Source organism: Lygodium microphyllum, chromosome 2, assembly GCF_053477565.2.
Source record: "Lygodium microphyllum isolate KBCC chromosome 2, Lygodium_microphyllum_v1.1.10, whole genome shotgun sequence".
NCBI classification, from domain to species: domain Eukaryota; kingdom Viridiplantae; phylum Streptophyta; class Polypodiopsida; order Schizaeales; family Lygodiaceae; genus Lygodium; species Lygodium microphyllum.
The window spans coordinates 162,522,392-162,549,523 of NC_141136.1; the positions used below are offsets into that span (position 1 = coordinate 162,522,392).

Below are 27,132 nucleotides of genomic sequence, written 5' to 3' on the forward strand. Positions count from 1 at the left end.
GAGATGCCTTCTTGTGGATCTTGCCTCTGACACATTTTTCATATCACCCCTTAGATGGTTTGGCATTATTACCCACTAGATTGGTTGTTCATACAATTAGTGTATTTGGGTTATAGTTAGTAACCTTTTATAGGTCCCTTATACTTTGTAATTTACCTTAGGGGGATTTTCTCGAAGGTGCTATTAAATAATTTTCTTAGAAGAAGTTGCCTCCAAAGCTATCCCAAAGTTAGGAGTTTCTCAATGTAGGGGTTTGGAGATGTCACAATTGTCTACACGCAAGGGTTGAGGAGAATTTTAGGGCCTTTGGAGGTGTGAAGAAGGTCTTTGGTAGATCTTTAAGATCTTTTATCAATGAGCAGAAATCCTATGGTTTTTGGGTTTGTGTTACTTGGTAGCTAGATTGGAGACCAAATGAGAACTTCACTTGGGTTTCTTGTGGTACTTTAGTGGAATACCTTGGCTCGCATGTGGACATTGATATCATGTTAGAGTAGCACTTGACACCCTTACTATCGATCACAAAGTAGAAGCTACTAAATTGGAGTCATAGTAAAGTGAAAAAGATACTACAGACTTTCATCTATATGACCTGATTGGCACTTATGTATATCATGGTTTGACTTGGAAATCTAAAGGATGGATGCATTGAGGTGTGGGCTAGATTTATCAGAATAAATAATGACAATCAGCAATATGGAATGATCATGAAAGTTTGTATAATGTGCATATGCAAGCTAACAGTTTAGAATGCACATATGTAGCTCTATTTTTATAATGGACTCAGAAAGAACTTTCAAATAATACCGCCTTTTTTTGGGGGCAGGGAGGAGGGGGTTTCCTAAGGTTTAGGAGCCTTGGATTGGCTTAAAAATGCTAATCCTAAAAAACGAAGATGATATTCTAAAAATAGTTAGTTGGTCTTCTACTAGTGCTTATCAATTTGGTTGTTTCTATTTCTTGATAGTTCTTAGCCCAAAAGGGAAGGTCATAAAGAAGAGATAAGTGGCAAGCCACCTGTCACACAAGCTTCCCAGTGTACTACTACTTGTCCCAGTTCAAGATGTGAGTGATAGTTTACTTTTCCTCTTTTGCACCCAAGTCTCCCGTTTTCCTATGAAAAGATCTCATCTCCTCTCACTCCAGACCAGTTTTCCTTGTTGTGAACTCATGTATAGAAGGCTAAAGATAGCCCCAAAGTTGGTGCTGACCATCTCTATATATGTCCTCCACTCCATCATCAAATCCCTCAATTTCTCTCCTCTCATAGCTATGTTATAGGCTAGTAGACATTGAAACTCACTACAACTCCTCTTTTGGAGCTCTTTTTCTGTTTCAAGATCAAGAAGAAAGCTATGTCAATATATAGCTCGTCAACCATGAAGAAAGGCTGATTTTCTCCCTCTTCCTATTCTTAGTTTAAAGAAATTAGTTGTTATATTGCGTACTAAGGATACGCTTGTGATACATGTATGCATGTACATCCTTTGCATGTGAGAGTGAGAAATACTTGTTCTCACGATCCGGCTAACTATAACTGAGCTTATCCCTAAGGGACTTGGGTTGGGCAGAAATACATTTCTTTCGGGGGTGGGAGAGCCTTCACCCATCTTCAATCCGGTCCATATAGCTTCATCTTCTTTTGATTTAATGACTACTTTGCTATTGCTTTTGTCCTCTTAGGGCTGAGTACTTCTCATGATCTTGTAATTGTAAGGGATACTGATGTCATGGTGAGGATTAAGCCAAAGCTTTGATAGCACTCTAAACAGTATATACAACGTAGTATGTCACAATGATAATATTTGCTTATTTCTGAAACTCAACAATTTAAGAAAATAGAAAGAACACATAGTTGAAGCTGAATATGACAATTGTTTGCTTGATTCTGCTGCAATCTATATCTACAAGCCAATAAACTTTTTGAAGAAGAAAAAGAATGCTTCATGACAAAGAGGAAGTGTGGACAAACAAGCCACATATTGAAGCAATGTTCTAAACAAAGGACAAAGTAAGGTCTTTGATAATAAGTTTTTGATAATAAGTCCAAGTCATCAGTGGCAATTTATGCTGTCTGTGATATAGTGGAAAACACACATCACACTCTAGAAATGTGCAAACTATTAAAAACATAGGGAGCCCTCCCCAATATGGGTATCGTGTGAAAGGTCTTTTTGCAGTCCTAGAATCCTCGTATGAGTTTTTTATGCAAAGCTATATGCATTCTAGACTTTCAGCCTACATATGCACATTATACAAACTTTTCATGATCATGATATGTTACTGGTTGTAATTGTGTATTTTGACAGATCTAGTCCATATTTCAAGGCATTAATCTTTTGTGTGTGGAAGTCAAACCTTGATATGCTCGAGTTTTAGTCACAGGTGCCCAATTGGGTCATGTAGGTGGAAGTGTGTACTACCTTTCTTCTGACTCACTATGAGGATCCACCATACTTGTGACCACTCATTAGTGGTCAACTTCAACATGAAAAAAGTACAATAAATAAGTGATTGCGCACATTAATTATAAAGGATACAAATTCTATTGGCGTTGTTTTGTGACGGGAAACGACCCTAGACAAACAGGAAAGGGGCAAATGGTTTTGGAAAATCTTTTCAGAGGAGGAAATGGTTCGTGATGAGGAAAAAGGGCAAGGAAACGTTTCTTGGGCTTGGGGAAACAGCTGGGGTTCTTGAACAACGTAGGAGGGAAAATGCCTATTAGCCTCCTCTCCCTCTCTCTCATTGCACACATGCACAAACAAATACTTATCATCCCTATTGACATTACGTACACAAAGGCAAATATAACCAAGTCTAAGCCAAATGGAATAAGGATGTGTGTGTGTGTGACGCACATGTGCACACACATCAATATGTTTTCTCATGTACAAGACACCTTAGAACACCCACACACATACCCACATCCAAGTTCCTAGCATTAACATTTTCTTGATGCTACCTCTAATTTGCAACAATAAATTTTAGTAATCACACCTAGCAGCATAAACTGTATGACACTTAAGTTTCCGTGTTCCCCCCTCTGAAACATTGCTGTTTCCATTTTCATTTCAGTTTGAGTTCTTGTCTCTCTTTCCGTTTCTACTTTAGTCTTTGTTTTTATTTCCCATTTTTTCATAACTATATTTTGGATTGCAGCACAATGAGATTCACTAGCAGGGAGGGTGGTTGTTGCTAAATAGATGTTGGCTAGCCACTATGTGGTATATATTCTTGTGTTGGGCCTTCTCTAGATTATGCATTGGCTAGGTGAAGTGGTTCGTCAAGAATCTCATTTGGTCAAGTGGAGATGGTAGTCTTGCAGTTGCCAAGGTAGCTTGGAACGCCAATTATTCTGCTTAATTAAGTTGTGGGTTGGGGATCATTCACCCAGACAGTGAGAGTAGAGCCATAAAGATGAAGCTTATTATAAGGAACCTTTTTTTCGGTCCGGAGCTGTGGAAAGGGTTATTGCCATGGAGATTAGAGACCATTGTTCCTGCTTATAGAGGACCATGGCAGCCTAGCATGCATTGGATTTTTCAGCACATTGGCACTACAGGGCTTGGGAGGGGTTAGAGGTCAAATTTGCTGCATCTTTTATACATGCTTGAAGATCAGTATCTGCATGACTTCACCAAAAATAGACCTAGCCACTTCTCTTCAACTAGCTACTCAGGACAGAGAGGCGACACTACTGGTAGAGGATTGGCTTATATGGGGGAGGTTCTCTTCATGGATAACATTGCAGTGGGGGAGTGGTATGCCTTTTTGGAGCTGCTGGCTCAAGCATAGAGAGACACCTCTTAGACATGGATTGGCTCTTCACTAGAGCATAGTACCCCAAAATGGCATTTTGGGCAGCCTGAAATGAACCATTTCTCTTGGCCCGAAATGGAACACCAAAACACCGTTTTGGACAGTCCATGTTGTGGGAAATAGGTTTACATAGGGAGTTTTCATACCTATTCTTCTTGTCTTCTTTGCGTGGTTTGCTTCGTTTGCCTGCTTGTCTCCTTCTCATCTCCTTCTCTTGCTTGCTCATAACAAGCCCTCCTTAGCCTCCTCCCCGTCCTCCCTCCTTTCCCTCCTTCCTTCTTCATTTGCCTTCCTTTCTTACATCCTTCTCCTCCTCCTTACTTCCTTCCTTCTTAATACTTATAATTCAGTCTTCAGATGATTCATGAGTCATGCCTCATTATTCATGATGTTAGTGTTCAAATAACTCACGAGTCATGACTCATAATTCATCTTGTTGTTTTGAAAATAGTCTTAACTTTTGACATTTTGCTGTTTTGAGTCTTAACTTTTAAGTCAGTAATAAGTATTTTATGTTCTTCAATCATGTAATGATCATGCATGATGTTTGATATGAGCTGTGATATGTTCAACTTCAAACTCCATGAATTCAATCATGTGACATGAAGACTTGGTAGACATTTGTAATAAACCAGTTCTCACAGCAAATCAAATAATTGGAAATTCATGAAATATACCATTCTTACAAAGAAATATAAGAAATACACCATGTTTGTAAAGTAGCCATAGCCAAGGTAGCTAAGCTTGAACTAATATTGCCATGGAAGGCTGAGAAACAAAGATGTAAGCTGCAACTTGAATATTCACCTCATGTCAAGGTGGGACATGGTATGCACCCCATATCTTGGTGGCTAAGAGCATGCAGCCTCTTAGTTAGTGGGAGGAAGGAGTTTCAAAACATGTATTGTTTAAAAATGGCAAAAAAGATCCCTCACAAGTTTCATATCCTCCTTTTATACTTAACCCTAGCCTACTCTAGACTAAGGTGACTTATGCTTTATTACAAACCATCCCAGCCTAAAAGAGCTTTGTTCTCAAAGCTGAATTGAGAACAAATTACAAGAATGATTACAAAGATAGCTTGAAGCATTTGGAATTCATGCTGAAATAAAGCTCCATGTTGATGAAGATTATAGAAGTTGATGAAGATGGACCACATAAATGGAACAGGCTGCTGTTTATTGTCCAAAACAGATTGTAGTACAAAATGGGCCATATCTTGAGCTAGAAGTGGCCGATTTCCATGTTTGAGATATAGAAATATAGAGAACAACCTGTAGTATCCAACCATGCCTTCAAAATCGAAGGTTGAAGCCAATAAGACAATTTACTTTGTCACAGGAATTTAATACAGCAAGTTGTTTACTGCTCTGTTTAGGAACTGTCCTCTTGCTGAAGCCATGGAAATTGTTCCAAATATGATGTTTGTTGCCATGAAGACTCTTCGAGAGGCAAACCCTTCCATTTGATAAGATATTCAACAAGAATACGGTTCCTTAGAACTTTCTCCCGCTTGCCAATAATCTTGTTGGGCTCATAGATGATTAAACCTTCATCATCTAAGGGAGATAATTTTTGAAGAATTTGAATTTGATGTTCCACATACTTTTTAAGTTGAGACACATGAAAGACATTATGGATTCTTGTATTGGAAGGTAAGTCTAGTTGATAAGCAAGATCTCCAACTGGCTTGATAATACGATAAGGAGCATAAAACCTATGAGCAAGATTGTTGTGTCATTCTTTAAGAGAAGCATAACGTGACTTGGGAACCTTCAAAAATACCCATTCATTTTTCTCAAACTCCACATTTTCTTTTCTCATCCGCATAGACCTTCATTGTGTCTTGAGCTTTATGAATGTCATCCTTGCATTGCTTCATAAGGGCCTTCACCTTTTCCAACTCCTCACGGGCTTGTGGATTTACATCTTCATGAAACAATGTGGAGGGTACTTGTACTTTGTAGCCATATAAAGCTTCAAAAGGAGACATTCCAATTCTCATATGGTAAGTATTGTTGTAACAAAACTCCGTAAGATGGAGCCATTGATCCCATGCATTTTGTGTCTCATGGCAAAAGTTCCTCAAATAAACCTCTAGCCATTTGTTAACTCTTTCAGTTTGCCTATCCGTTTGTGGGTGATATGTGGTACTAGGAGTCAAAAGAGTCCCCATTGAAGAGAACAAACTTTTTCAAAAGTTTCCCATAAACTTAGTATCAGGATTGGACATAATTTTCATTGGCTAACCATGAAGCTTGAAAATACATTCCATGAATTGTTGAGCCACTTTCTTTGCTGTAAATTGGGCCTTTGTAGGGATGAAATGGGCTGATTGAGTCAATCGATCAACTACTACATAAATGCTATTTCACCCATGCTTGGTTGTAAGCAATCCCACAATGAAATCCATAGAGATATCAGTCCACTTGCCTAAAGGAATAGGAAGTGGCTGAAGTAAGTCTCCAAGTAGAAGAGAAGAGTCTTTATTTTGTTGACACGGAAGACATTGCATTACATAATCCTTTACATCCCGCCAAATACCCTTCCAATAGAAGCTCTTATGGATGTTGTCAAATGTTTTGAATAGCCCATGATGACCCGCTAAAGGTGAAGAATGTATCTCATGCAAAATACGGTCTTTGAAAGAGAATTGTGGTATCAAGTAGACTCTACCATGATACCATAAAAGGCCGTTGTGCCAATTAAAATTGGGATACTCTTCTCCTTTTCCTTGCTGAAATTCCTTCATCATCTTTGATGCTTGCTCATAAAGCAAAGATTCTTCTTGGATGTCATGAATCCAATCCTTATGTATGATTGAAATTGAAGATAAAGAACATGCCTATATATGTAATAAAGCATCCGCCACAACATTATCGTTTCCAACCATGTAAGATATTACAAAATCATAGCTTTGAAGAGTAGCTAACCACCTCCTTTGTTTAGGGGATAAATTTGGTTGGGAAAGGAAGTATTTCAGCACACGATGATCTCTTTTCACCTTGAAATGACTGCCATATATATAGTGATGTCACTTTTTAATAGCATGCAAAATTGCCTACATTTCTTGTTCATAGACATGTAGTCGACATTTCTCGTTATCAAGCTTGCGACTTTTATAGGCAAAAACTCCATGGTCTTGATACAAAATAGCCCCAACTCCTCGTCCACTAGCATCCGCACATATAATGAATTCCTTAGAGAAATCCGGGCATACAAGAATAGGTGCTGAAACTAATAGAGATTTCAGCTCATTGAAACTCTTCTCAGCTATGGAGTCCCAAAAGAAAGCTTCTTTCTTCAACCTATTGGTCAAAGGAGCCGTCACATGAGCATAATTTTTGATAAATCTTCTATAGAAGGAAGATAATCCAAGGAAACCCCTTAAGGAAGCAGAATTTGTAGGAGTAGGCCACTCTTTGGTACATTTCACCTTGTTAGGATCCACACGAATGCCTTGCTCTTCCACAATGTGACCGAAGTATTCCATTTTATCTTCCATAAAAGAACACTTCGACATTTTGGCAAAGAGTGTATGTCTTCTTAATGTATCAAAGACCTCTCGAACATGCATTAAATACTCAACCTTGGATTTACTATAAATGAGGATATCATCAAAGAATACAAGCACTGTTGTGAACAAGAAAGGTTGCAATATCTTATTCATGAGTGCTTGAAAAGTAGCGGGTGCATTTGAAAGCCCAAATGGCATAATGAAGAAGTGGTATAACCCTCTTTCAGTCCTAAAGGTTGTTATATACTCATCCCCTTCCTTCATTCAAATTTGATGATAGCCCAAACAAAGATTAATCTTGGTGAAGTCCTTTGCATCTTTGAGCTCATCCAAGAGGTCATCAATGCAAGGAATCGGGTATCTATTCTTCACCGTGGACTTGTTAAGCTCCCTATAATCAATGCACATGCGAAAAAATGGATCTTTTTTCTTTATCAAGAGCACAGGAGAGGCAAACGGAGATTGACTTGGTTGAATCAAACCCATTTGCAGAAACTCTTTAGCTTGTCTTTCCTTTTTTTCCCTTTCAAACTTTGACATGCGAGCGGGAGGTTTGTTGATGGGTTTTGTGTTGGGTAGCAAGTCAATAGGGTGGTCTACCTCTCTCTTTGGAGGTAAAGATGTTGGTTGCTGAAATAAATCTTTGTACTCTTCCAATAGCTTTTCCATTCTTGGATCCTTTTGCTTTGAAGAAGATGATGGCTTATTTGGTGATTGCTCTTCATCTACTTTCGCAAGCAAAAGAGTGAGTATGCATGACCGTGCATTGATTTCTTTATGCATCTTCTTCCTAGATATGAGTTTCATTTGCTTTTGACCAATGCCCTTCAATATCGTAGGCTGTCCATTCCATTGGAATTCCATCAGCATGTTTTGTAAATTGAAAGAAAACTTCCGAGACCAATTGCAGCCAATGACAATATCTATGGGATCCATTTTCAAGGTAATCAAGTTCACTTCCATAACACATGAAAGAGATAGGGTAATAGGAGTGTGTAGGCATACTTCATTACTTGATTCATAAGCTCCATTAGCAACCTGAATCTTCAACGGCACTTGCATTTGTTGAGGAAGCAATCTCAACCATGCAAAGATTTGGTATTAATAAAGCTATGGGTGCTGCCCGTATCTATCAAAAGATGAACTTATCTGCTATTGATCAGCTCTTCAAGTCTAAGGGTATTTTCTTCTTTACAACCGGTCCAAGCATCATTTGCAATCGCACATAAAGAACCATCCGGATCAAAAGGAAAACTGTCCACAATATCATAAAATTCATCATTATTTCTTTCCTCTTCGTCATGCATTTCTTCAACCATAGGGTTTGCTTCTATCTGAAATATATTCCCCTCTTCACTTTCATCCTCATCCGTCTCATTAATGATGAGAAAGTTAAGCTTGCTGTTTTTGGATTTGCATTTCAGTCTATGGTCTTATGTCCACTTTTCTCCACACTTGAAGCATAACCTTTTTGCCCTCATGTCTCTAATTTGTTCATTTGAAAGAACTTTGCTGTAAGTGCTGTTTTGAAATCCCTTTTGTGCATTTTCAGCCCTTGCAAAGCTCTGTTTTGCTTCAGCGATTGGTTATAATTATTTCCTCCACTAGGTTTTGATCCATAGACCGTTGGATATGTAAGCAACTTGCTGTAATTACTGTTGTAGTCACTAGTTCCCTTGCTTTCTTGCCTATAAACATCCCTTTGCTGGCTGAAATGTGCTCCAACCTTTGAAAGCTGATTAGGTAATGAATACCCTGCACTTTTTGGCTGAACTCCCATTGAATCTCTTCTACATTTCTGCCCATACCTTTCAGCATATAAAATGGCTTTATGAATTGCCTTGGGCTGCATTGCACCTACTTCCGAAGAGAGAGCTGAATCTAAACCAAAGATATATTTGTTTAATTTGGCCAAATCATCAATCCCTTCAATGTACATAGAAAGATTAAGGAACATGTTAGAGTAATCACGAATGGACATGCCCCTTTGTTGAAGACCATACTATATTCTTTGCAATCTTTCTTTTTCCATTGGAGAAATAAACACTTCCAACATTGCCTTCTTAAAATCCTTCCAAGAAGCAAAATTGTGATCGACTCTTTGCATATATTTCCACCATGTATACGCGTAGCCTTTAAGATGGAGTGCTGCAAAATAGATATTGGCTTCATCATGGCGAGGAAAAAGTGTGAAGTACATCTCCAATTTGTTTACCCATTCTTCCCGCTGCGTCGGAGATGTATTATCCCCCTTGAAGTTGGAAATGGTAATCTTTTCTTTGTACTCCCTTTCATTATAAGTTGGCTGAAAATCGTTGGAATGCTGTCCAAAAGCTGATTGTCTCAAAAAACCTCTATTCATTGAATCTCTTCCAAAGGAATTTGATCTAGGACTATTATCACCATGATTCGATTGTCCCAATCCAAAAGAATGATGCTGTTCATTAGTGGGCTGACCATAAAATGACTGATCTTTGTTGGTGATATCATGAAATGACCTTCTTTCATCAAATCTTTCACTCTTATCATGAAAGTCCAATTCTTTTTGCTTGATGGCAGATTGAGAGGGAAAAGATTTGTAGAAGGGGTATGAAACTCCTCATTCTCCTCTCTTCTTATATCCTCCTCTTCTTCATAAGTAGTCTCACGTCTTGGATTGAATTGAGGACGAGCATGGTGCTTTGATGAAATTGGTGGCTGGTAATGAGTATTGCTCATTGTAGATGGCGCTCCTTTCTCAAAGGTTGACATAATAGGCTGATCAATCCCCTTTCATTTCATATTGGAGGGTTGAACTAAAGTATTTTCAATATGAATAGTGGGTTCATTTGATGTAGAAGATGTGGGTTGACTCTTCAAATCCTTGATAGCTGCTACTACATCCTCAAATCCACTCTTCATAAACTTGACCGGCTGTTGAAGTCCATCCACTTTGTCGGATGTATTCTCAATCTTTTCCAAGGATTTGGAAAGTTGCTCATATTGATCATGCATCCCAATGTTCAACAGACGCATCTCTCTTGAAAACATGTGCTCTTCACAAAGTTCATGAGACAAAGGATTTCCATCATTATCCAACTGTGCACTATGGGCATTACGAACGCTTACATCATCATCTTGTTGGTCATGATTGAGGGCTTCATTAGTATTGTTTTGATCGTTGATGTATTCTCTGATAGCTTCTTGAATGGTCTCCATGACTTGATCTTTTCTCTTGTGTTTGAGCATTAAGGATAGCTGCTGTCAAAATGATTGTGGAGGAGAAAACTGTCAATAATGTGCTTAGTATTGCACCAATGCCAATGGTTTATTGATCCAAACGAAACTATATATTAGGGATATTTCAGATTTAGTAATATCTTAGCTTAAATAGAGTATATGGGTAGAATGAACTCAAGCAGTGCATCCAAGAGAGCTTGTCTAGGTGCAGTCCACTAGACCTCTTGTCAGTAAATTGGCCATAACTTTTGCTCCCGATGTCCGATTACTAAAATTTTTGATTCAAATGAAACATCCCCTCTTCTAATCAAGCTATCAAGATCCCAAATTAAATCATGATAGAATTTTTTGTAATAGAAACTGGGTACCTGTCCAGTGAATTCTTGCAACTTGTTAACACCCTGTAGAAGCCCTGTTTCACCCTGAAATGAATCCTATATTACTTGTAAACCTCCAAAGCAATTAATAGACTTGTGATGGGCTATAAGGCACTTGTAAGTATCTAGTAAACACCTGCAATTGATAGGTACCTATTAGAAAGACCTGTACATCAGCCCAAGGATGTCACAAACTGCCCTCTTCGGTACCCCTAGTCTTCAAATCTTCATCCACTCTTTCCCAAGTGGTCTTCCGTGGTCTACCACCTAGGGTAAGGGATAAATTGGCAGGACGGGCACCTAAATGGGCTCTGAAACTTTGGAAGGTGTGCAAAGTTCCTTCCGGGCCAGGTTGGGCACCCCTATGGAGTCTTAAATAGCAAGGAAGGGTCACCTCTCTTTTGTCTTGCTATCTCGTCCAGCTTCCACCTTTTTCCTCAATCAGAATATACATGGCAGATCTAGTATTCTATCAATCAAAGTATGATATGCATGGCTGAATCAGGATCTAGCCATTTCTTGATATGCAAGAACAAAGTGGAATAGAACTGAATTGAAATGGATATGGGTAAGGAATACCTACAATAGTAACTCACTACTTTACAATTTTATTCCACTTATCGATTGATTCTTATTTTCAACCACATTGTATTCCATCACAACAAGCTATTCAAGGTTAGGATTAGCAAATTTCTTCAACAAATGGAAGGGACTAACAACAATTGGCTACTGATTTTTATTGGATAGAATGAAAAGAATTCAGCATGACATCATTCAGCCCTAAGTTGGGTCTACATACAATTCAAATGGTAATTCTTAGATGAGATTACTCTTAATTATTCCTTTTCAACAAATAGATGACTTAAGCAATTGGATTTTTAAGGGATTAAGAGCAAAATTAAGAATTACGTCTTGTATTGTTGAAGTGGATGTTTACGGAAGCTCCAATATCCATATGAGACTTGAAATTCTTGAACTCCTGCTTGACGTAGCCAAGAATACATTCAAATGCAATTCCCATGATGAAATTGTAACTCATAGATTCCAATTTATCTTCAAGAGAGCTCCGATATCCAAAAGTTTGATAAAAGTGATCCTTGTAGCCCAAATGTGGCTGGAATCTTGGAAAGAAATCAATGATGAGCATCCACAAAAGTAGAAGACTTCAATCCTTGATAAAAAAACTCTTCCATTGAAGCTTTGAAGCTTGCATATGTTATCCATGCACTTGCAATGACAAGAAGAAGACCTATTCTTGCAATATTGATGCAAGACCATGAATTCTTAGTATAATCCCATGCATAGAAGCTTTAGAATGCATCAAGAACCAAAAGCCCTATGATACCATTCTTCAAAGTCCAAGAATTCTGAAAATTCAAGTGGCTGCCCTGTTTTGACTCATTTCAAGAGAAGAAATGCTCTAAATTTGCAAGAAATCTTCAATGTTGGATCAATGAGTGCTGAAGAAGCTCAAGGATTCTTGATAGAATAAAAGCCCTCTGACATTTTGAAGAAATTTCAGAAGAAACTCACTGCTGTCCTGAATCTGCCATAGCCAGGGTTTGAAAGCTCAAGAATGGTCAAGAGAATGAAAATAGAGCTGAATACTTGTTGGAATGCTTGAATAATCCCTGTTAAAGCTTGTAATAACCACAAACAAGCTTCATGGCTGGAATTTTTGTGGAGAAGAAGAGGTTGGATATCATCGCAATTTGCGCAAATTGCTCTTGCTGTGCTGGCTGATCAAGCTCATCAAGTTTGAATGATATGCTACTCTACTTGAAGCTAATGGCATAAGGAATCAAGCTCTGATGTCTCCTCAGTGGAAAATGGCCATTGGAAGAAGATTGCAGCAGTTGAATCCATGGATTCTTGAAGAAAAGCTTGAGAGGAAGAAGAGAGAGAAACTGGTTCCCAAAAAGTAATCTTAGTTTGATCCCTGTAACCCCACTTAGACTCCAGTTAGGGTCAAAAACCCTCAAAATGGACCTCCATTTGACCACGTCTTACTATTTCGGCCAAGAACCTCCATCTCGGCCAAGAACCTTCAAAATTAGTCCGGACTTGTTACAGAGATCTCTAACTAGTCACGGTTTGAACTGTACCACATCCTGTGACCAAATCTTGGTACTCCAATTAACTAGTTCCTGTCCCTTTGTCTAAATTCTCTAAGAAAATGACTCTTCCCATGGATCAAAGTCTATGCTCTGATACCAATGTAGTAAACCAGTTCTCACAACAAATCAAATAATTGGAAATTCATGAAATATACCATTCTTACAAAGAAATACAAGAAATACACCATGTTTGTAAAGTAGCCATAGCCAAGGTAGCTAAGCTTGAAGTAATGTTGCCATGGAAGGCTGAGAATCAAAGATGTAAGCTACAACATAAATATTCACCTCATGTGAAGGTGGGACATGGTATGCACCCCATATCTTGGTGGCTAAGAGCATGCACCCTCTTAGTTGGTGGGAGGAAGGAGCCTCAAAACATGTATTGTTTGAAAATGGCAAAAAAGATCCCTCACAAGTTACATCTCCCCCTTTTATACTTAACCCTAGCCTACTCTAGACTAAGGTGACATACGCTTTATTACAACATTGATATATCTAGATACCTATGTATTTATCTTAGCGTAAAATCTGAATTTTCTCCCTTGTTTCCAAAGCTAAATGAAACTTTGAAACTCTGGTTTTTGCCGTTTCCATTTCCCCCATCTCCAAAGCCCCCCCCGTAGTGTGCACTAGAGGAGAACATCCTCCTTGTAGTGGGAGCCACTAGTGGAGTGTGTGTGTTTGCTTTATCAGTTTAGGAAGATGGTAGAGTCAGGAGGGAGGATCTGGATTAGTTGGAGTTCACAAGATGCTCTTGGCAAATGATTAGGATTGTGGCTTATTGTGATAGGACTTGGTACCTAGACTTGGACCTTGAGATATGCATGATGGATGGGTGGAGGCATTGGGCATAAAGGCATGTGGTAGCATTCTGTGATGATTGCAAAAGAGAGGGATAAGATGCAAGGTGGGGAGCAGAGTCCAAACACATAAGTAGGCAGGGAGGGAGGAAACATCCGATTTAGACAAATTGCATGCGGGGAGGAAGTATTGCAGGATTGTGAGTGATAGCAGGAATAAGTTGTGGGCAGGAAGAAAAGTATGAGCATGTTGAGATGAGGAAAGAGCAGCTGGTTATGAATATGAAGATGGCAGGAAGGGGAATTTGCAGGTTGAGAAGGGAGCCGGTCATAATGGTGTCTAATAAATGGAAGAAACTGAGATTTTGGTGGTGTGTGTTTACTGAAATCAACTTTTGTGCTTGAATATTGCAGATTTCTTTCAAAGGATTCTCCTCTTATAAGAGCATATGGTGCAATAAGATTCGATGCTGAGATGGAGCCATCTGCAGAATGGAAGCCTTTTGGTTCTTTTTTTTTCTTTGTACCACAGGTGATTCTTTTCACTGATGCTATTACATGTAGTTGATGTTTGTTGTAGAGTTTAAGCTCTTACGTTTCCAAGATTGTAAACATTCTCACCAACTACACTTCGAAATTTTGTGCTTAAGGTGACTGGCTTATGTTCTATTACCGAGCTTGTGATTGCCTGCTCTGCAGTCATCCACCCTCTGTCTAAGTTAGTTCAGCTTTGGAGCAGACTGGACCCAAAGTTTTCTTTATGCCACCAACCCTTATAGGTTCCACATATTTCATAGTTTAACTTTTTAGGGTTCTGGAGACTGGAAGTTGTGCTTGACGCCTTACCTCCCATCAATCAGGGTTCTATGATGTGGTAAGTTCAAAACCTCTGCTGGCCTAGCAGCTGCTACCAGGTGTACCCAAATAGTCATTGGTCTCACTGTCTCAGAGGAGGCTTTATATTATAGAGCATGGACAGTGCATGGCACTGTACTAGCTGAATAGTACAAGGAAAATCACATCAGGATTTCCTGGTGGAAATTGCTGACAAGGGAGAAGTCCCTTGTGGCACTGAGCAGAATGTTTCCTACATGCCCACTTCATCTGCTTTAGGCAGGTAGTGTCAAAGAAGAAAAGGGTATTCCTTTTTCAGAAAGTTGGTTGCATCCAGGCAATATGACATTTTTTGGTATAAACATGTCTTAATGGGTTTATCACTCCACTTGACAAAGGATACATTTAATGTGTAGCATAGAGAAGCTAGGATCCCCAAGATGGTATCATACTTCAGGTGTTACCAAATAATTCAAGGAGGGACAAGGTCCATCTACTAGCACCACTGGATGGACCAAACTACACTTTCTTTCTTGAGTCCTCTCACTCAGGGGAGTGGACGACTACACAGATAGAGGAGGAGGTGAAGAGTCAGGTGGTGGAGCACATCTCCCAGTGGATGGGGGAAGAAGGACTAGCATTGTTTGCACAGCAGTGGCCTGGTTGCATGATGGACATTAACTGGTGGGCTTGTGCCGAGGTCCCACACTTGAGCATTATCTTTCGAGCCCCTCCACAGTGGAGAGCCTTGAGGGATGTGATTGAGTGGCCCTTGGCACAGGCGGCCCATTTCTACCAGTGTACAGAGTCATGACTCTCAGGTTGATAGATGCATTGATAGTACCACCTGGAGTATATATCACCCCTTTGGTCCGGCTGAGGGCCACCATGGGGGACTGGAGTTCGCCATCTAGACCTGGGGCAAAGCATTCTTGTATGTCTCATCGTTTCTCCTCATCAACAGCCTCCACACTGAACAGATGCCTGTTCGGTCAGTCAAAGGTTTCCCCATGAGCTTACACCTTGCATCCTGGAATGTGAATAGTCTCCACTACAGTTGGGCATGTGGTTTCAGGAAGTTGATTGTTCGGCAAGAGTTGTAGCTTGCCCTTGCCAGACGGATCAACATCTTACTTCTACAGGAGCACAAGCTCACCCCCACCTAGGCCCAACGGGTATGGAAGGTACTTCCGGGCAGCTCGCACACTTACTGGGAGCACGCCATAGGTGCCCATGGCAGGAGTGGAGGCGTATGCAGTTCTATTGGCCTGAGTCTCACTGCCTGTGTACAAGACCACGGGACGATAGTGGCAGGGAGGGTTCTATGGATGGGATTGGATATTGGGGGCTCGTGCCTTAGAGTCCTCAATATCTATGCCCTGACGGAGGTTAGGGCACGCAGCAGGTTTTGGGTGGAGATCGCGGATGGACTCCCAGAGGTGGACTCGTGGATCGTTGGAGGTGACTTCAACAACCTGGAGGCTTTGGAGGATTAGCAGGGCAGAGACAGAAACTACTAGGGCATGGCTGGGGAGGAGCAGGAGGCATGGGAGGTCTTTCTGTTTGCTGTAGGAGCATGCGATGTATGGAGAGACCCTGCCTTCCATAGGAGGGAGAGGTCGTTGGACTTCTCTTGGGGATACAGGCGTCTAGGTGGAGTCCTGTTGGAGCGGTTGGAAAGGTTTTATGTGGGAGAGTGGGGAGGCTCTCGTGGAGGCCAGATTGAGCAGTTGGCAGGCACCATGTTGTGCGGTTCTCTTAACACTTGATCTCCGAGCGTCCGCCCTAGACACACGATCTTGTCGGATCCCTGACTCGATCTATAGGAGGGAAGAGATGACGAGACAGATAGAGCAGGTTTGGACCAGAGAGTGGGACAGGAGGGACCGGATAGCGGAGGAGGTTGTAGAGATCCTAGTCGAGTTGAGTAGAATCTGCGAAGAGGCAGCCATATAGGCCAAGCAGCAAAGCTAGGAGGAGGAGAGAGTACTCCGGGGACACCTTGCAGCCATGCAGAGATTATTAGAGGAGTCACCAAGGGATCTCACCCTCCACACATAGGAGGTGCGCGCGTGAGCATCCATTGCCGACATAGAGGACAGGTGCTTGGAGTTCACTTTTTGAACCTCTGCAGCCTATTGGGTACAGAATGGGGACACGATGTGCAGGGAGTTCTTCCAAGTGCACCAGCCTCGCACCACAGGAGAGCAGATATGCAGCCTTCGGGATCAGTATGGGAGGACTTGTTCTAGCCCAGACAAGGTGATGGAGATTGCCACTGACTATTACATGCGCCTTTTCTAGTAGGAGACAGCTTCAGCTAGAGGACAGAGATGTAGACAACAGGTTTGGGATCGCATCTCGTCCCTTGTCACAGAGGAGATGGGACGCTCCCTCCTAGCCCCCTTTACAGAGAAGGAACTGGAGGAGGCTTTCCATACACAGGATGGGAAGAAATGCCGGCCTCTCGAAGGCCACTAATCTTGGATTTCGAGAAAGCTTATGACATGGTGGACTCGGATTTCCTAGAGGGCACCATGGTGAGGTTGGGATTCCCCTAGGTTTGGATTCACGGGGTCTCTACCCTTTAGAGATCGGCTATCAGCAGGGTTCTCATAGGCGGAAGGTGAGGGGAGGAGTTTCGGTTGGAGAGATCGGTTCGACAGGGCTGCTCCCTAGCCCCATACTTGTTTTTACTCTTTGCAGAGACGATTTCTCACTTCCTCACGTCACGTGTGAGCGGATTACGCGGCCTCCGACTTCCAGTGAGAGAGGAGACTGAATTGTTAGACTCAGAGTATGCAGATGATACAATACTCTACATTGAGGACGATGAGTTGATGCTGGAGAGAGTGAGGCTGGCTCATGACGTGTTCAGTTCTGTAGCGGGAGCGAAAATCAATTGGTCAAAGTCGGTCGGTTTCCTCACAGACCCCGTCTCTAGCACGAAGTGGGGCATCCACTTGGGATTTAGATGGTTGAGCAGAGGAGAGACTGTCCAGTACCTAGGGTTCCAGGTGGGACTCAACATCACTCCTGCCCAGTAGTTTTTTCCTGTCCTTGACTCTATTTGGGGGAGACTGACTTAGTGGAGCATGGCTCGCCTCTCACTAGCCAGCCGAGTCCTAGTGGTTAACCAGGTCCTCCTAGCGACAGCTTCGTACATGGCCTCGTGTTGGTGCTTCTCCTCATCATGTGTAGTGCAACTTTGCTATCTAGTGCAGAATTTCCTTTGGTTAGGGTCAGATGGTTCCAGGGATTCTCGGGCCAAGGTGGCGTGGGTGACCATCATACGGCATCGGTCAGAGGGAGGGCTTGGGATCATAGACCCAGTGTATTAGAGTATTGCCCTCTTGGGCAAGCTAGTTGTCCACGGCTTCACACCAGGCGGGCAGATGTGGAAGGTCTTATTGCAGGAGGGGCCTTGAGAACTATATACCGAGGCTTGGCGGTGAGTGGTGGCCGTCCCTGAGATGGATCTTTACGTCAGCCTAGATCACCCCTCCCCCTTAGATCACCTTTCCTACGCAGCTTACTCCGCATGTGGCAGGGTCTTCGGAAGGCCCTAATCCAGAGCCCCCCAGACTGCTAGGAGGAGATAGACAGTCAGTCGGTGATCTGGAACCCCGAGGTCAAAGATCGGGAAGGGGCACAGATCGGCGAGTGCCCCTACATCTAGTGGGCTGGTTGGGAGGCCGGCCTGGTTCGTACCATCAGGACTTGGCGGGAGGTGTACAGGATGGCGGACGAGGAGCCGATAGAGCGGAGGGAGTTATGGGTAGCTAAGTTTTCACCATTAGGCTTCCCCCTACAGGTGGCAGGTAGAGTGGGTGGCATCCCACAGGGGACTTTCTTCGCCGTTTAAGAGGGGGGGCGTTTGGTCCTTGACAGAGGGTAGCAAGATGAGGGGATAGCTGCCTCTCGTGGAGGAGGATATGGGTGGTGGGCCTTCAGGGGAAGATTTGGTGATTGGATCCCTATGTTTTCTGGAAGGAGCTCAGGGAGTGGCGCCTTTGGATCTAGGAGGGCAGACCACTTGATGAGCTGGAGTGGGATCCAGGAGAGAGGCTATGGCTGGCCACTTCGGTTGCCAAGAAGCCACCCAGGTTTCTAGAGTATACTGTCAGAATTGGCAGACACGTATTGATGCATGAGGATATGGATTGGGTGCCATCACGTAGTAGGTATTGGGCGGAGCACAACATCATAGAGCCTTTCCGACGGACCTTCTGACTCCGCTTATGGGATAGCTAGAGGCCAAGGAGGGTGTCCTATTTCTTATGGTTGGTGGCACATGGAGGCTTAGCGGTGGGAAGTTGGCTTGCCTAGATGCAGGAGGGAGGTTGTAAGAGTTGCACATAGCAGCCTCTGGAAATCCCAAATCACTGCCTTTGGTCATGTGAGGAGGCGCATCTTGTGTGGAGAGGAGCATGTGCATCTTTTGTCGCATAGCACCCAGCCTTGGATGTATCTCATGGGGAGCTTTCTGTTGGCAGGCAGTCAGCCAAGGCCGTCACCTTTTGTATGAGGCTGGGATGCAGGACATGATATTCATTATCGAGGCAGGGTTGTGGGTAGTGGTCGGTTTGGAGGCTCTACCCATGTGCCATGTACTAGAGCCTGCAACAGACGGTTCAGAGATATGGGAGATCATAGGGAGTCTTACTGGATGGTATATCTGGAAGGCGCGGTGGCAGGAGGCTTTTGGTGGAGAGAGACTTTCAATACAGGTGACCTTAGCAGAGCTTTGGACCTCCATCATCCACTCCCTCTGCGGCCGTTTGGATCAGGTGCAGGGCTCGATAGGAGCTCCGTTGTCATTTCATGCGCACTTGTGGCGGCCAGGACCTGTTTTTCATGATGCAGGCAGGCAGCCCTAGTTGGCGATAAACAACCCCCCTACCCCCCCTCCATGGCTTCTTTCCCCCAGACTGCCCTGAAAGGCTTGTATACATGATGTACTTGTCACTTTGCATGAGCTCTAGCTAGTCTGTTGAGCATGAGCTCTTCATTGTAATCAATTTTTTTGAGTAATATAATCAGCCACATTTTACTTGGAAAAAAAAAAGATGTAGGGATATCCATCCTCTGCTTATGGATTGTCAGCACGCCGGGATTTCCCTCCTCTACTCCTCGTGTCCCTATCCCTCCACCATGGGTTCCTTACGCGGTTACCATGCCCATATCTAGTCCACCCATTTCCACATTTGAAACCACTGTGCACACTTCTCATATGCATGGTGGGCACTCTGTGATTGCTTCCCAAGTGTACTTCACTTTCCCACCTTATCTCTTCTATCCACCCTACCTCCATTATACACCTGTATATCCCGACACTACCACTTCTGTTGCAATGGTCAAGAATGCCTTCACAGATAAGACTTGTTTTAATAACTCAAATTTCACCACTTGGTCAAACTTCATGCAACAAGTTCTTGAATCTCAAGGTATTTGGAACCTCATCGTTGGTAGCAAGCCTATGCCCAGACCCTTGATTAGCTCGTCGTTGATACCAAGTTTATGCGGGACCTCGATTAGCTCACCTTGATCACACCCATCAATAGAGAGCCCGCAATGCCATGGCCAATGTTGAGTCAATGTAGGGATTGCTTCCTGAGTTTCATTGTCAGTTACAACATTTTTCCCTTGCGTCAGAGTGTTGAAGTCGTCTCATTGACCGCTATGTGGTATGAGATTGCACTCGACATAGCAATCTCAATTTTGAGCTTTAGGAGTTTTCCATTAAGAAAGGGGATGATTTGAAAGTCAAGTTGACTGAATACCGGCATTCATTTGCTAAGTTTGTCACTATTGGCTCCTCAAAGTCAGATGATGATTAGGTCACATTCTTCTTGAACAAGTTGCCTTACAAATACTTCCATTTTATCCAACACATTATCTCACAGCCTAGATTGCTGACCTTCTACAAGTTTTGAGTGCTAGTTCTTGTGTTACACGAGGTTGCACGAACAAGTCCACAAGAAAGTCTCCACATAGTCTTAGAGAGGCGAGGGTTGGTTGCCTCTTCTTCAGGAGGGAAAACCAACAGTGGCAAGAACCCGCAAGATACGAAGGCAAGCCAAAATAAGGGTGATATCCCTTTCTTTAATGGAACCAAAGAAACACGAATCCTTTGGCAACAAATTCGTGAGAAAAATAGGTTTTGCAAACACTACGAGAGGTCAGGCCATTTGGACGAGGAGTGTTGTACCATGGCCCAAGGTCTTCCACCTAGAAAACCGTAGCAAATTGCTGCGATTTTCTCTATTCTCGCTGACTAGTCCATTGGGGCTGCGCCTCCTGTTGTTGCACCATTTGCTCCATCTGCCTTAGTGGCTATTGGATATGTGGTATGCAGACAACCTCAACAATCTATAGTTATCCATTTCACGTTCTAGGACCACTTGCCCACCTTGGCATACGTGATGGTGGCCCTACACGTAGGCTTTTTTTTTTAGACTTACATTGCATAGTTACATACTCATTGCATTGCACTTAGCTTTGCTTCGTACTTTTTGGGAGTATCTCACTACTTATATCTGTACTTTCAGATTTTGTTCTCTTTTGCACGGTTTTCTATTTCAGTGTAGGGCTAACTTGCAAGTTTGCACTAGTTCTGTCTGAGTTGGAGACAGGAGTTGGATGGTGTTCCTTTCATGGTTCCATCTACATTGAGTTTTGCTCTTCTACCAACATGGAGGATTTCCCTCCTGCAGTGGATCGTGCAACATCTCTGTTGATGATATCATGGCAGTGTCTTTTATCCTTGCTCTTCCAACAGGGATGCTTCATCATCTTCATTCACATGGTTCTTGACACCATACGAAGATCAACCTCATCAAGATTCTCTTCCTTGTTGAGTATCCCCATCTAGGTTGAGAGGGGATTCCTACCCTTCTTGGTATTCTACAGGTCTCGGCACTTGTCTTCGACATTGGCCTTTCCTCCTTGTTGTACCTTCCCCTATGCATTACATGATTTCTTCATCTCTGTACTAGGGTGCTTGGGCAAGTGAACAATTTTCCCATGAGGGGTACTATCCAAGTGGCACTTGCTGCATGAGCATTCTTCAGCATGTAGCATACTAAGCATCCCATTGTGTAGAGCACTACTAGATAGATCCTAAGCTGTTTCCACCAGGAGATTACACCACCATCCTTCTTCATATGATACTTCATCACGTTTTCCTTGTCATTGACATCCTCAAGTGGATAGGTAAGTTAGTATGGTTTTGTGATGTGTTGGGTATACCATCCCTACTCCTATCTGATGGGTTACTGCTTCTTAATCAGTTGCCATCCATAAAATTAGTATTCCACTTTTTTTTTTAAAAAAAAGAAGGTTCAATGGGGTTCATTGGCTTTTGTAGGGCTTGGTAGGCCATTGGGCAGTCACTCTTTGTTTGATGCCTTGTTCTCTTTGGGGTGACTACTTGGACTATCTTCCTAAGATAACCATTGCCTCTGTAGTCTTGGTAGGCCATTGAGCAGCCAACATGCACCTTTTATACAATGCTCTGGTTGCTTCAGGATGGAACACCTTGGGGTAACATTGGAGGTCTTCCCTTTTTGGCTTAGTTTTGGGCTGGAGAGGGGGTGCTGAGCTAAAACATGCTTAATAGCTGATTAGCATTTTTAAATAGCCCCAAAACACACTTAACTAATGAAAAACACAAAATTCTTGAGTGGTTCGAGAGAGTTTCAATGGTCCCCCATAACCCTAATTTTTGGGGCACCCTTCAACATCTATAAATAGAGAGGCTACCCACCATTTAGCCTTATTCTTTTGTGCAGATTTCTCACTCTACCGTGAAAAGTTCAGCCATGAGTCACCTACCATCTGCTATTCAGCCGTCACCGATTGCGGTCCGTTTTCAGCCATCTCCTTGCTATTTGGAGATCTGCATGTGTTGCATTATCATAGTGCTTGATCAGCCTATGTTTTCAGCATTTCGTGCCAGGTGGCAGGGTGTTGCCATCTCTCCTACTAGGCGATTGCTGTAGTACCTACGTTTTTGCTATTCAACAGGCTGCCTACATCAGCAAACACCTTTCGTATTGTCTCGTGAGAGTTCTTTGCCTCGGCTGATCAGTTTTCAGCCTTATTTGGTGGTACACTACTGCATGTACTAGATTTCAGCCTCCAATTGCTGTGTTTTGGTGACCAGCCTGCTGCCCTTTATTGTTCAATACTCATTCATCTTCGATTGGTGGTTAAGGCTAGCTACATCAGCAAATATCTCTCCTGCTGTCTCGTGAGAGTTCTTTGCCTTGGGTGATCAGTTTTTGGCCTTCTTTGGTGACACATTGTTGTGTTTACCAAAATCCAACCTTCGACTGCTATGTTTTGGTGACCAGCCTATTGCCCTTCATTATTTAGCACTTTTTCATCTCAGACTAGTGGTTACAGCATTCGGGATCAGTCATTAATGGACGTCACACCCTGACACTCTATTGTTGTGCCCTTGAGCATTTTGTACACTCTTTACATTCATTTAGTGCATTGATTCATTTTGTTTAGAGTTTTCCTTCTCTCTCTGTTTGTGTTTTGTGTTTTTGCTTTTTGAGATTTGAGTTTTGTGTTTTTCGTTTAGGGTTTGAGTTTTGCTTGTCACCGTCCGAGTCTTTGTGTTTCAGTTTTGGTCGTACATGCTATGTTTTCTCGGTGTAAACCCTAGCATATATTCATAGAGGGCACATGTTGTTCGTGCTTTATGTGGATGATCTCATTATGATAGGTGACCATGCCCAAAAGGTCAAGTAGATGGAGGCTCTACATGAGGTGTTTGAGAAGATGGATATGGTCCTTCTCCATTTCTTTTTAGGTTATGAGATTTGGTGGACTTCGAGAGGGATTTTCATTTCCCAACATTGGTATGTGGAGGAGCTTTTGGCCACGTTTGAGGAGGGAAGCAAGAGCATTTCTACTGTTATGGATTTGAACTGGAAGGCTAGGGCCCATGTGGATTCACCAGAAGCAAATGCTTCCTGCTACCGACAGGTATTGGGTTCTTGATTTTGGCTTTTTAACACTCAAGTTGATTTGTGCTTTTCTGTAGGTTTGTTGGCGTCCATGAGTGAACTCAAGCTGGTTCATTGACAAAGTATAATGAGAATTTTGCGTTCCTTGAGGGGGACTGCTTATCTTTGTATTCATTATCCAGCAGGTATTGGAGATTTATCTTTGGCTCTTACAAGTTGGATGGATTCAGATTGGGCCGGAGATGTTGACCAACGAAGGTCAACAACAGGATATTCCTCTACTTTGGGTGCAAGTATTAGCTCGTGGAGTAGCCCACAGGTTCTCTCTCTTCTACTGAGGTGGAGTATAGAATGGTGTTTTCTACCACATGTGAGACAGTGTGGCTTTGGAGGTTACTAGGAGAATGGTGTTTTCTACCACATGTGTTTGCAGACAGGTTCTATGATGCTTCATTGTGACAGAGAGTTGCATTGGTTTGGCACGAAACCCTGTGTTTCATGCTAGGTCGAAGCACATTCAGATAAAGTACCATTTCATTCAAGAGAAGATCTTGGATGAGACTATTGATGTGGTTTACTGCAAGACAGAGGAAAATTTGGCGGATTTGTTTACGAAGGCACTTTGTCGGGCTCTATGATAGCACTCCAGATACTTGAGCCTTATACCGCATCCAAGATCTGAGAGGGGATGTTAGAGATTAGTCATCCCCTGGAGTGGCATTCTCGGGCTATAGTTGGTACAATCAGTTCTTTCAGGCACAGTTCTGCATTTTACTGTCAGTTTTGGGGATTTTCAGTAGTTGCTAGATTTAGTCACCCATTTGCTGGCCAGGTGTGATTCGGGCAGGCAGGAGGTTGATCACTGATTATTTTATCATTTTGTGCAGCAGTTGGCAGCTTTTTATGATTCAGGCAGGTGTGAGTCAGGCAGGCAGCAGTGCCTTGTGGCAGGCAGGAGGCTGATTGCTGATTGGCCAGTTTGTTGGCCATCTCATTTTTTTATTGGCCTATTTCCTCCTTTTTATCACCACTTTGGTTGCTTGCCCTTATCACTTGTCATTCCAAGTGGGTGAGATAGAGATCAGCTTGAGGAGATACTTCGACAGCCCATTTGTATATCTGCCTTCTTGTTCATTGTCTTTGAGTCCTGTCCATACGCTTCTGCATTCACTGCACTTTGACAATACTCGGGGTACAATTTTGTAGCTATGAGTTTCAGGAGGATCCACCCAATTGTCTACTTTTCTGAATATGTTTAGACATGTGTGCATATACTATCTAGACATTAGAATATTGATAAACATGCACAAATAGATACATATATTCATAATGAAGTCATATGGATATACATACACACACAATGCAGGTATGTCAGTGTACAAGAGAGCTTCAATCACAAAGATGGTGAAAAAAACTATTTGCGGAATATTTTGATCTGGAAGATCAAAACTACACTTAAGGTTGAGGCTGAAGTGTGTAGGATGTGTTCATCGTGGATTTATGTGTGTTTATCCATATGTTTATCCATGCGTGCGTCATCTTCCCCCATGCCCAGCAGCTGCTCTAGTTATGGTATTCTAAGGGAAAGAGAAGCCCGATTAACTTCTTCCCAGTAGCACCATTGCCTACGGGACAAGTCAAGATGTACTTGTAATATTTGTTGGTCAAAATGTGTTTTCAAATTATATCTGTGAGTATACAGAGCAGTACTTTGTTTTGCCCACTCCGCCGCCCGCCCCCCCCCCCCCCCCCCCAAAAAAAAAAAGACAGTCTACATTCACATCTGCACTAACTCTTATATTCTTTCTTTCCATGTTTGATGTCCTTGCACAGATTGAGTTTTGTGAATGCCCCAGCTGCTCTCTTCTTGCAGTAACCATTGCATGGGATGACACACTGGGCTGGAGTTTTGGTGCAGCTGTTGCTGGAGCCATAGAGGCACTAGGGCTGGTACATATGATTGCCATTTTTTCAAGGTTTTTCTTGTATTATGTGAGTTGATCATATGTGTCCTACCTGTTGTTTATATGCAGATCTCAGATCAGGTTCCCTCACTAAATGCCAGCCCCTTTGTAAACACATTGTATAAACAGCATGTGCCCTGTGAGCAAGTATGGCATGACATTGTAAAGGACATTCTACAAAGGCTAGAATTGACTGAGAGAAAGCATGGGTCTTTGGCAGAGAAGCCCATCCGTGAACTTGCTAAGGGTGCATTGGGACTTTCAAAGGTACAACTTAAGTGTGCTTTTTCTTCACATATGAAGATCTGAAATAAGCTTCAGGCATTGCTTATACTTCTCACAAACTCAATGGGTGGGCTACAAATTCTGAACAAGTTTTTTACTTTTGGTGCTTTTGAAGCTCTCTGGTTATGAAGACCTGTTTGGTACAAAAGCACAATGCATCATATTCCTCTTCAGTGGTGTTTGCATAAACAGTTGAAAGCTTAGTGTTCTCCAGTTTTCATAGCAAATCTCTTCATATTAATGGTATAAGTACTTTATTAACGTTTGTAAATCTTGTTAAATAGTCCTTTGAGATTGAAGTTTTAAACTATGCCAAGTAGGTGGGATGAAATTTTTGCAGAGTAAACTTGACTTGAAACTTAAGCAGATTTATGCTACACCTTATTCATTTTGGTCATACAGTCAGAATAAACCTGTGAAAACGCAGTAACCAAGCTTAGGATACCATGAAGTTTCAGGAGCTTCAAAGATCCAAGTTCGTGGAATATTTTCTTGCAGGTTGTTTTAGCTCGGAAAACGAAGATTGAAGTCGATGTAGCATTAGAGCCTCTTGCTTTGGTTGCTGGTCTGCAGGTACTTTCAATAACAACATTGCAAGTACTAAGGATTCTGGGTGTTCAAGTTTTTCATTTGCAGCACCAAATGTTCTATAGACTTGCTGGGGCTGCAACCTTTACTTTCATAAGAGTGGTCCGCACTTTGCAAAAACACAATCAGATGTTTTCCTTGTTATGAGTAATATCTGATAATCTGGGTTGTTTAAAGGTGTGCAGCTTTCTTAATCTTCCTTTCTTGCAACAATCTCAAACAAAATTTGCAGGAAAAGGATTCGAATGCATATCAGTTTTGTATTCAGCTCGCAAACGGAAGTGCCTTCTTTGGAAGCACTGTAAGTGTGGCTTTGACATCCACTGGCTTCAATTTTGTCTATTCTGCGGTCTCTCTGTGGTTCTCCTTGTATTTTGGTGGTTAATAGAGTACTAGGGAAGGAACAAAGGGAAAATGAACATTTAACAGAAGAATGAGGAAGATAACTGCAATGCTCTGTAGAACAGGTTTGACAACAGAGGAGAGAACCTGAGCAAAAAAAAATGCAGATTACTGCAAATCTTGTAGTTTTCCCCCAATGCATGTGATTCAAGTACCAAACGTTTGCAAATGAAAAAGTATGATATTGGCAACATAGTCAACCTTAGAAAGAAAAAATGTTGAATGC

At 42.2% G+C, this 27,132-nt stretch overlaps 1 protein-coding gene across 7 annotated transcripts in view; it reads left to right on the forward strand.

The window, feature by feature from the left end:
* Positions 1-27,132, forward strand: part of PHYLLO (2-oxoglutarate decarboxylase/hydro-lyase/magnesium ion-binding protein) — a 309,033-nt gene that overhangs the window by 119,595 nt on the left and 162,306 nt on the right. For 6 of the 7 annotated variants that reach the window (XM_087700941.1, XM_087700921.1, XM_087700906.1 and 3 more), the window contains 5 exons: positions 14,267-14,384; positions 25,501-25,617; positions 25,701-25,898; positions 26,415-26,489; positions 26,737-26,805. In XM_087700941.1, the coding sequence (XP_087557067.1) occupies positions 14,267-14,384; positions 25,501-25,617; positions 25,701-25,898; positions 26,415-26,489; positions 26,737-26,805 (577 nt within the window). The remainder of the gene's footprint in view (positions 1-14,266; positions 14,385-25,500; positions 25,618-25,700; positions 25,899-26,414; positions 26,490-26,736; positions 26,806-27,132) is intronic. The other variant, XM_087700932.1, reaches the window with a different exon arrangement.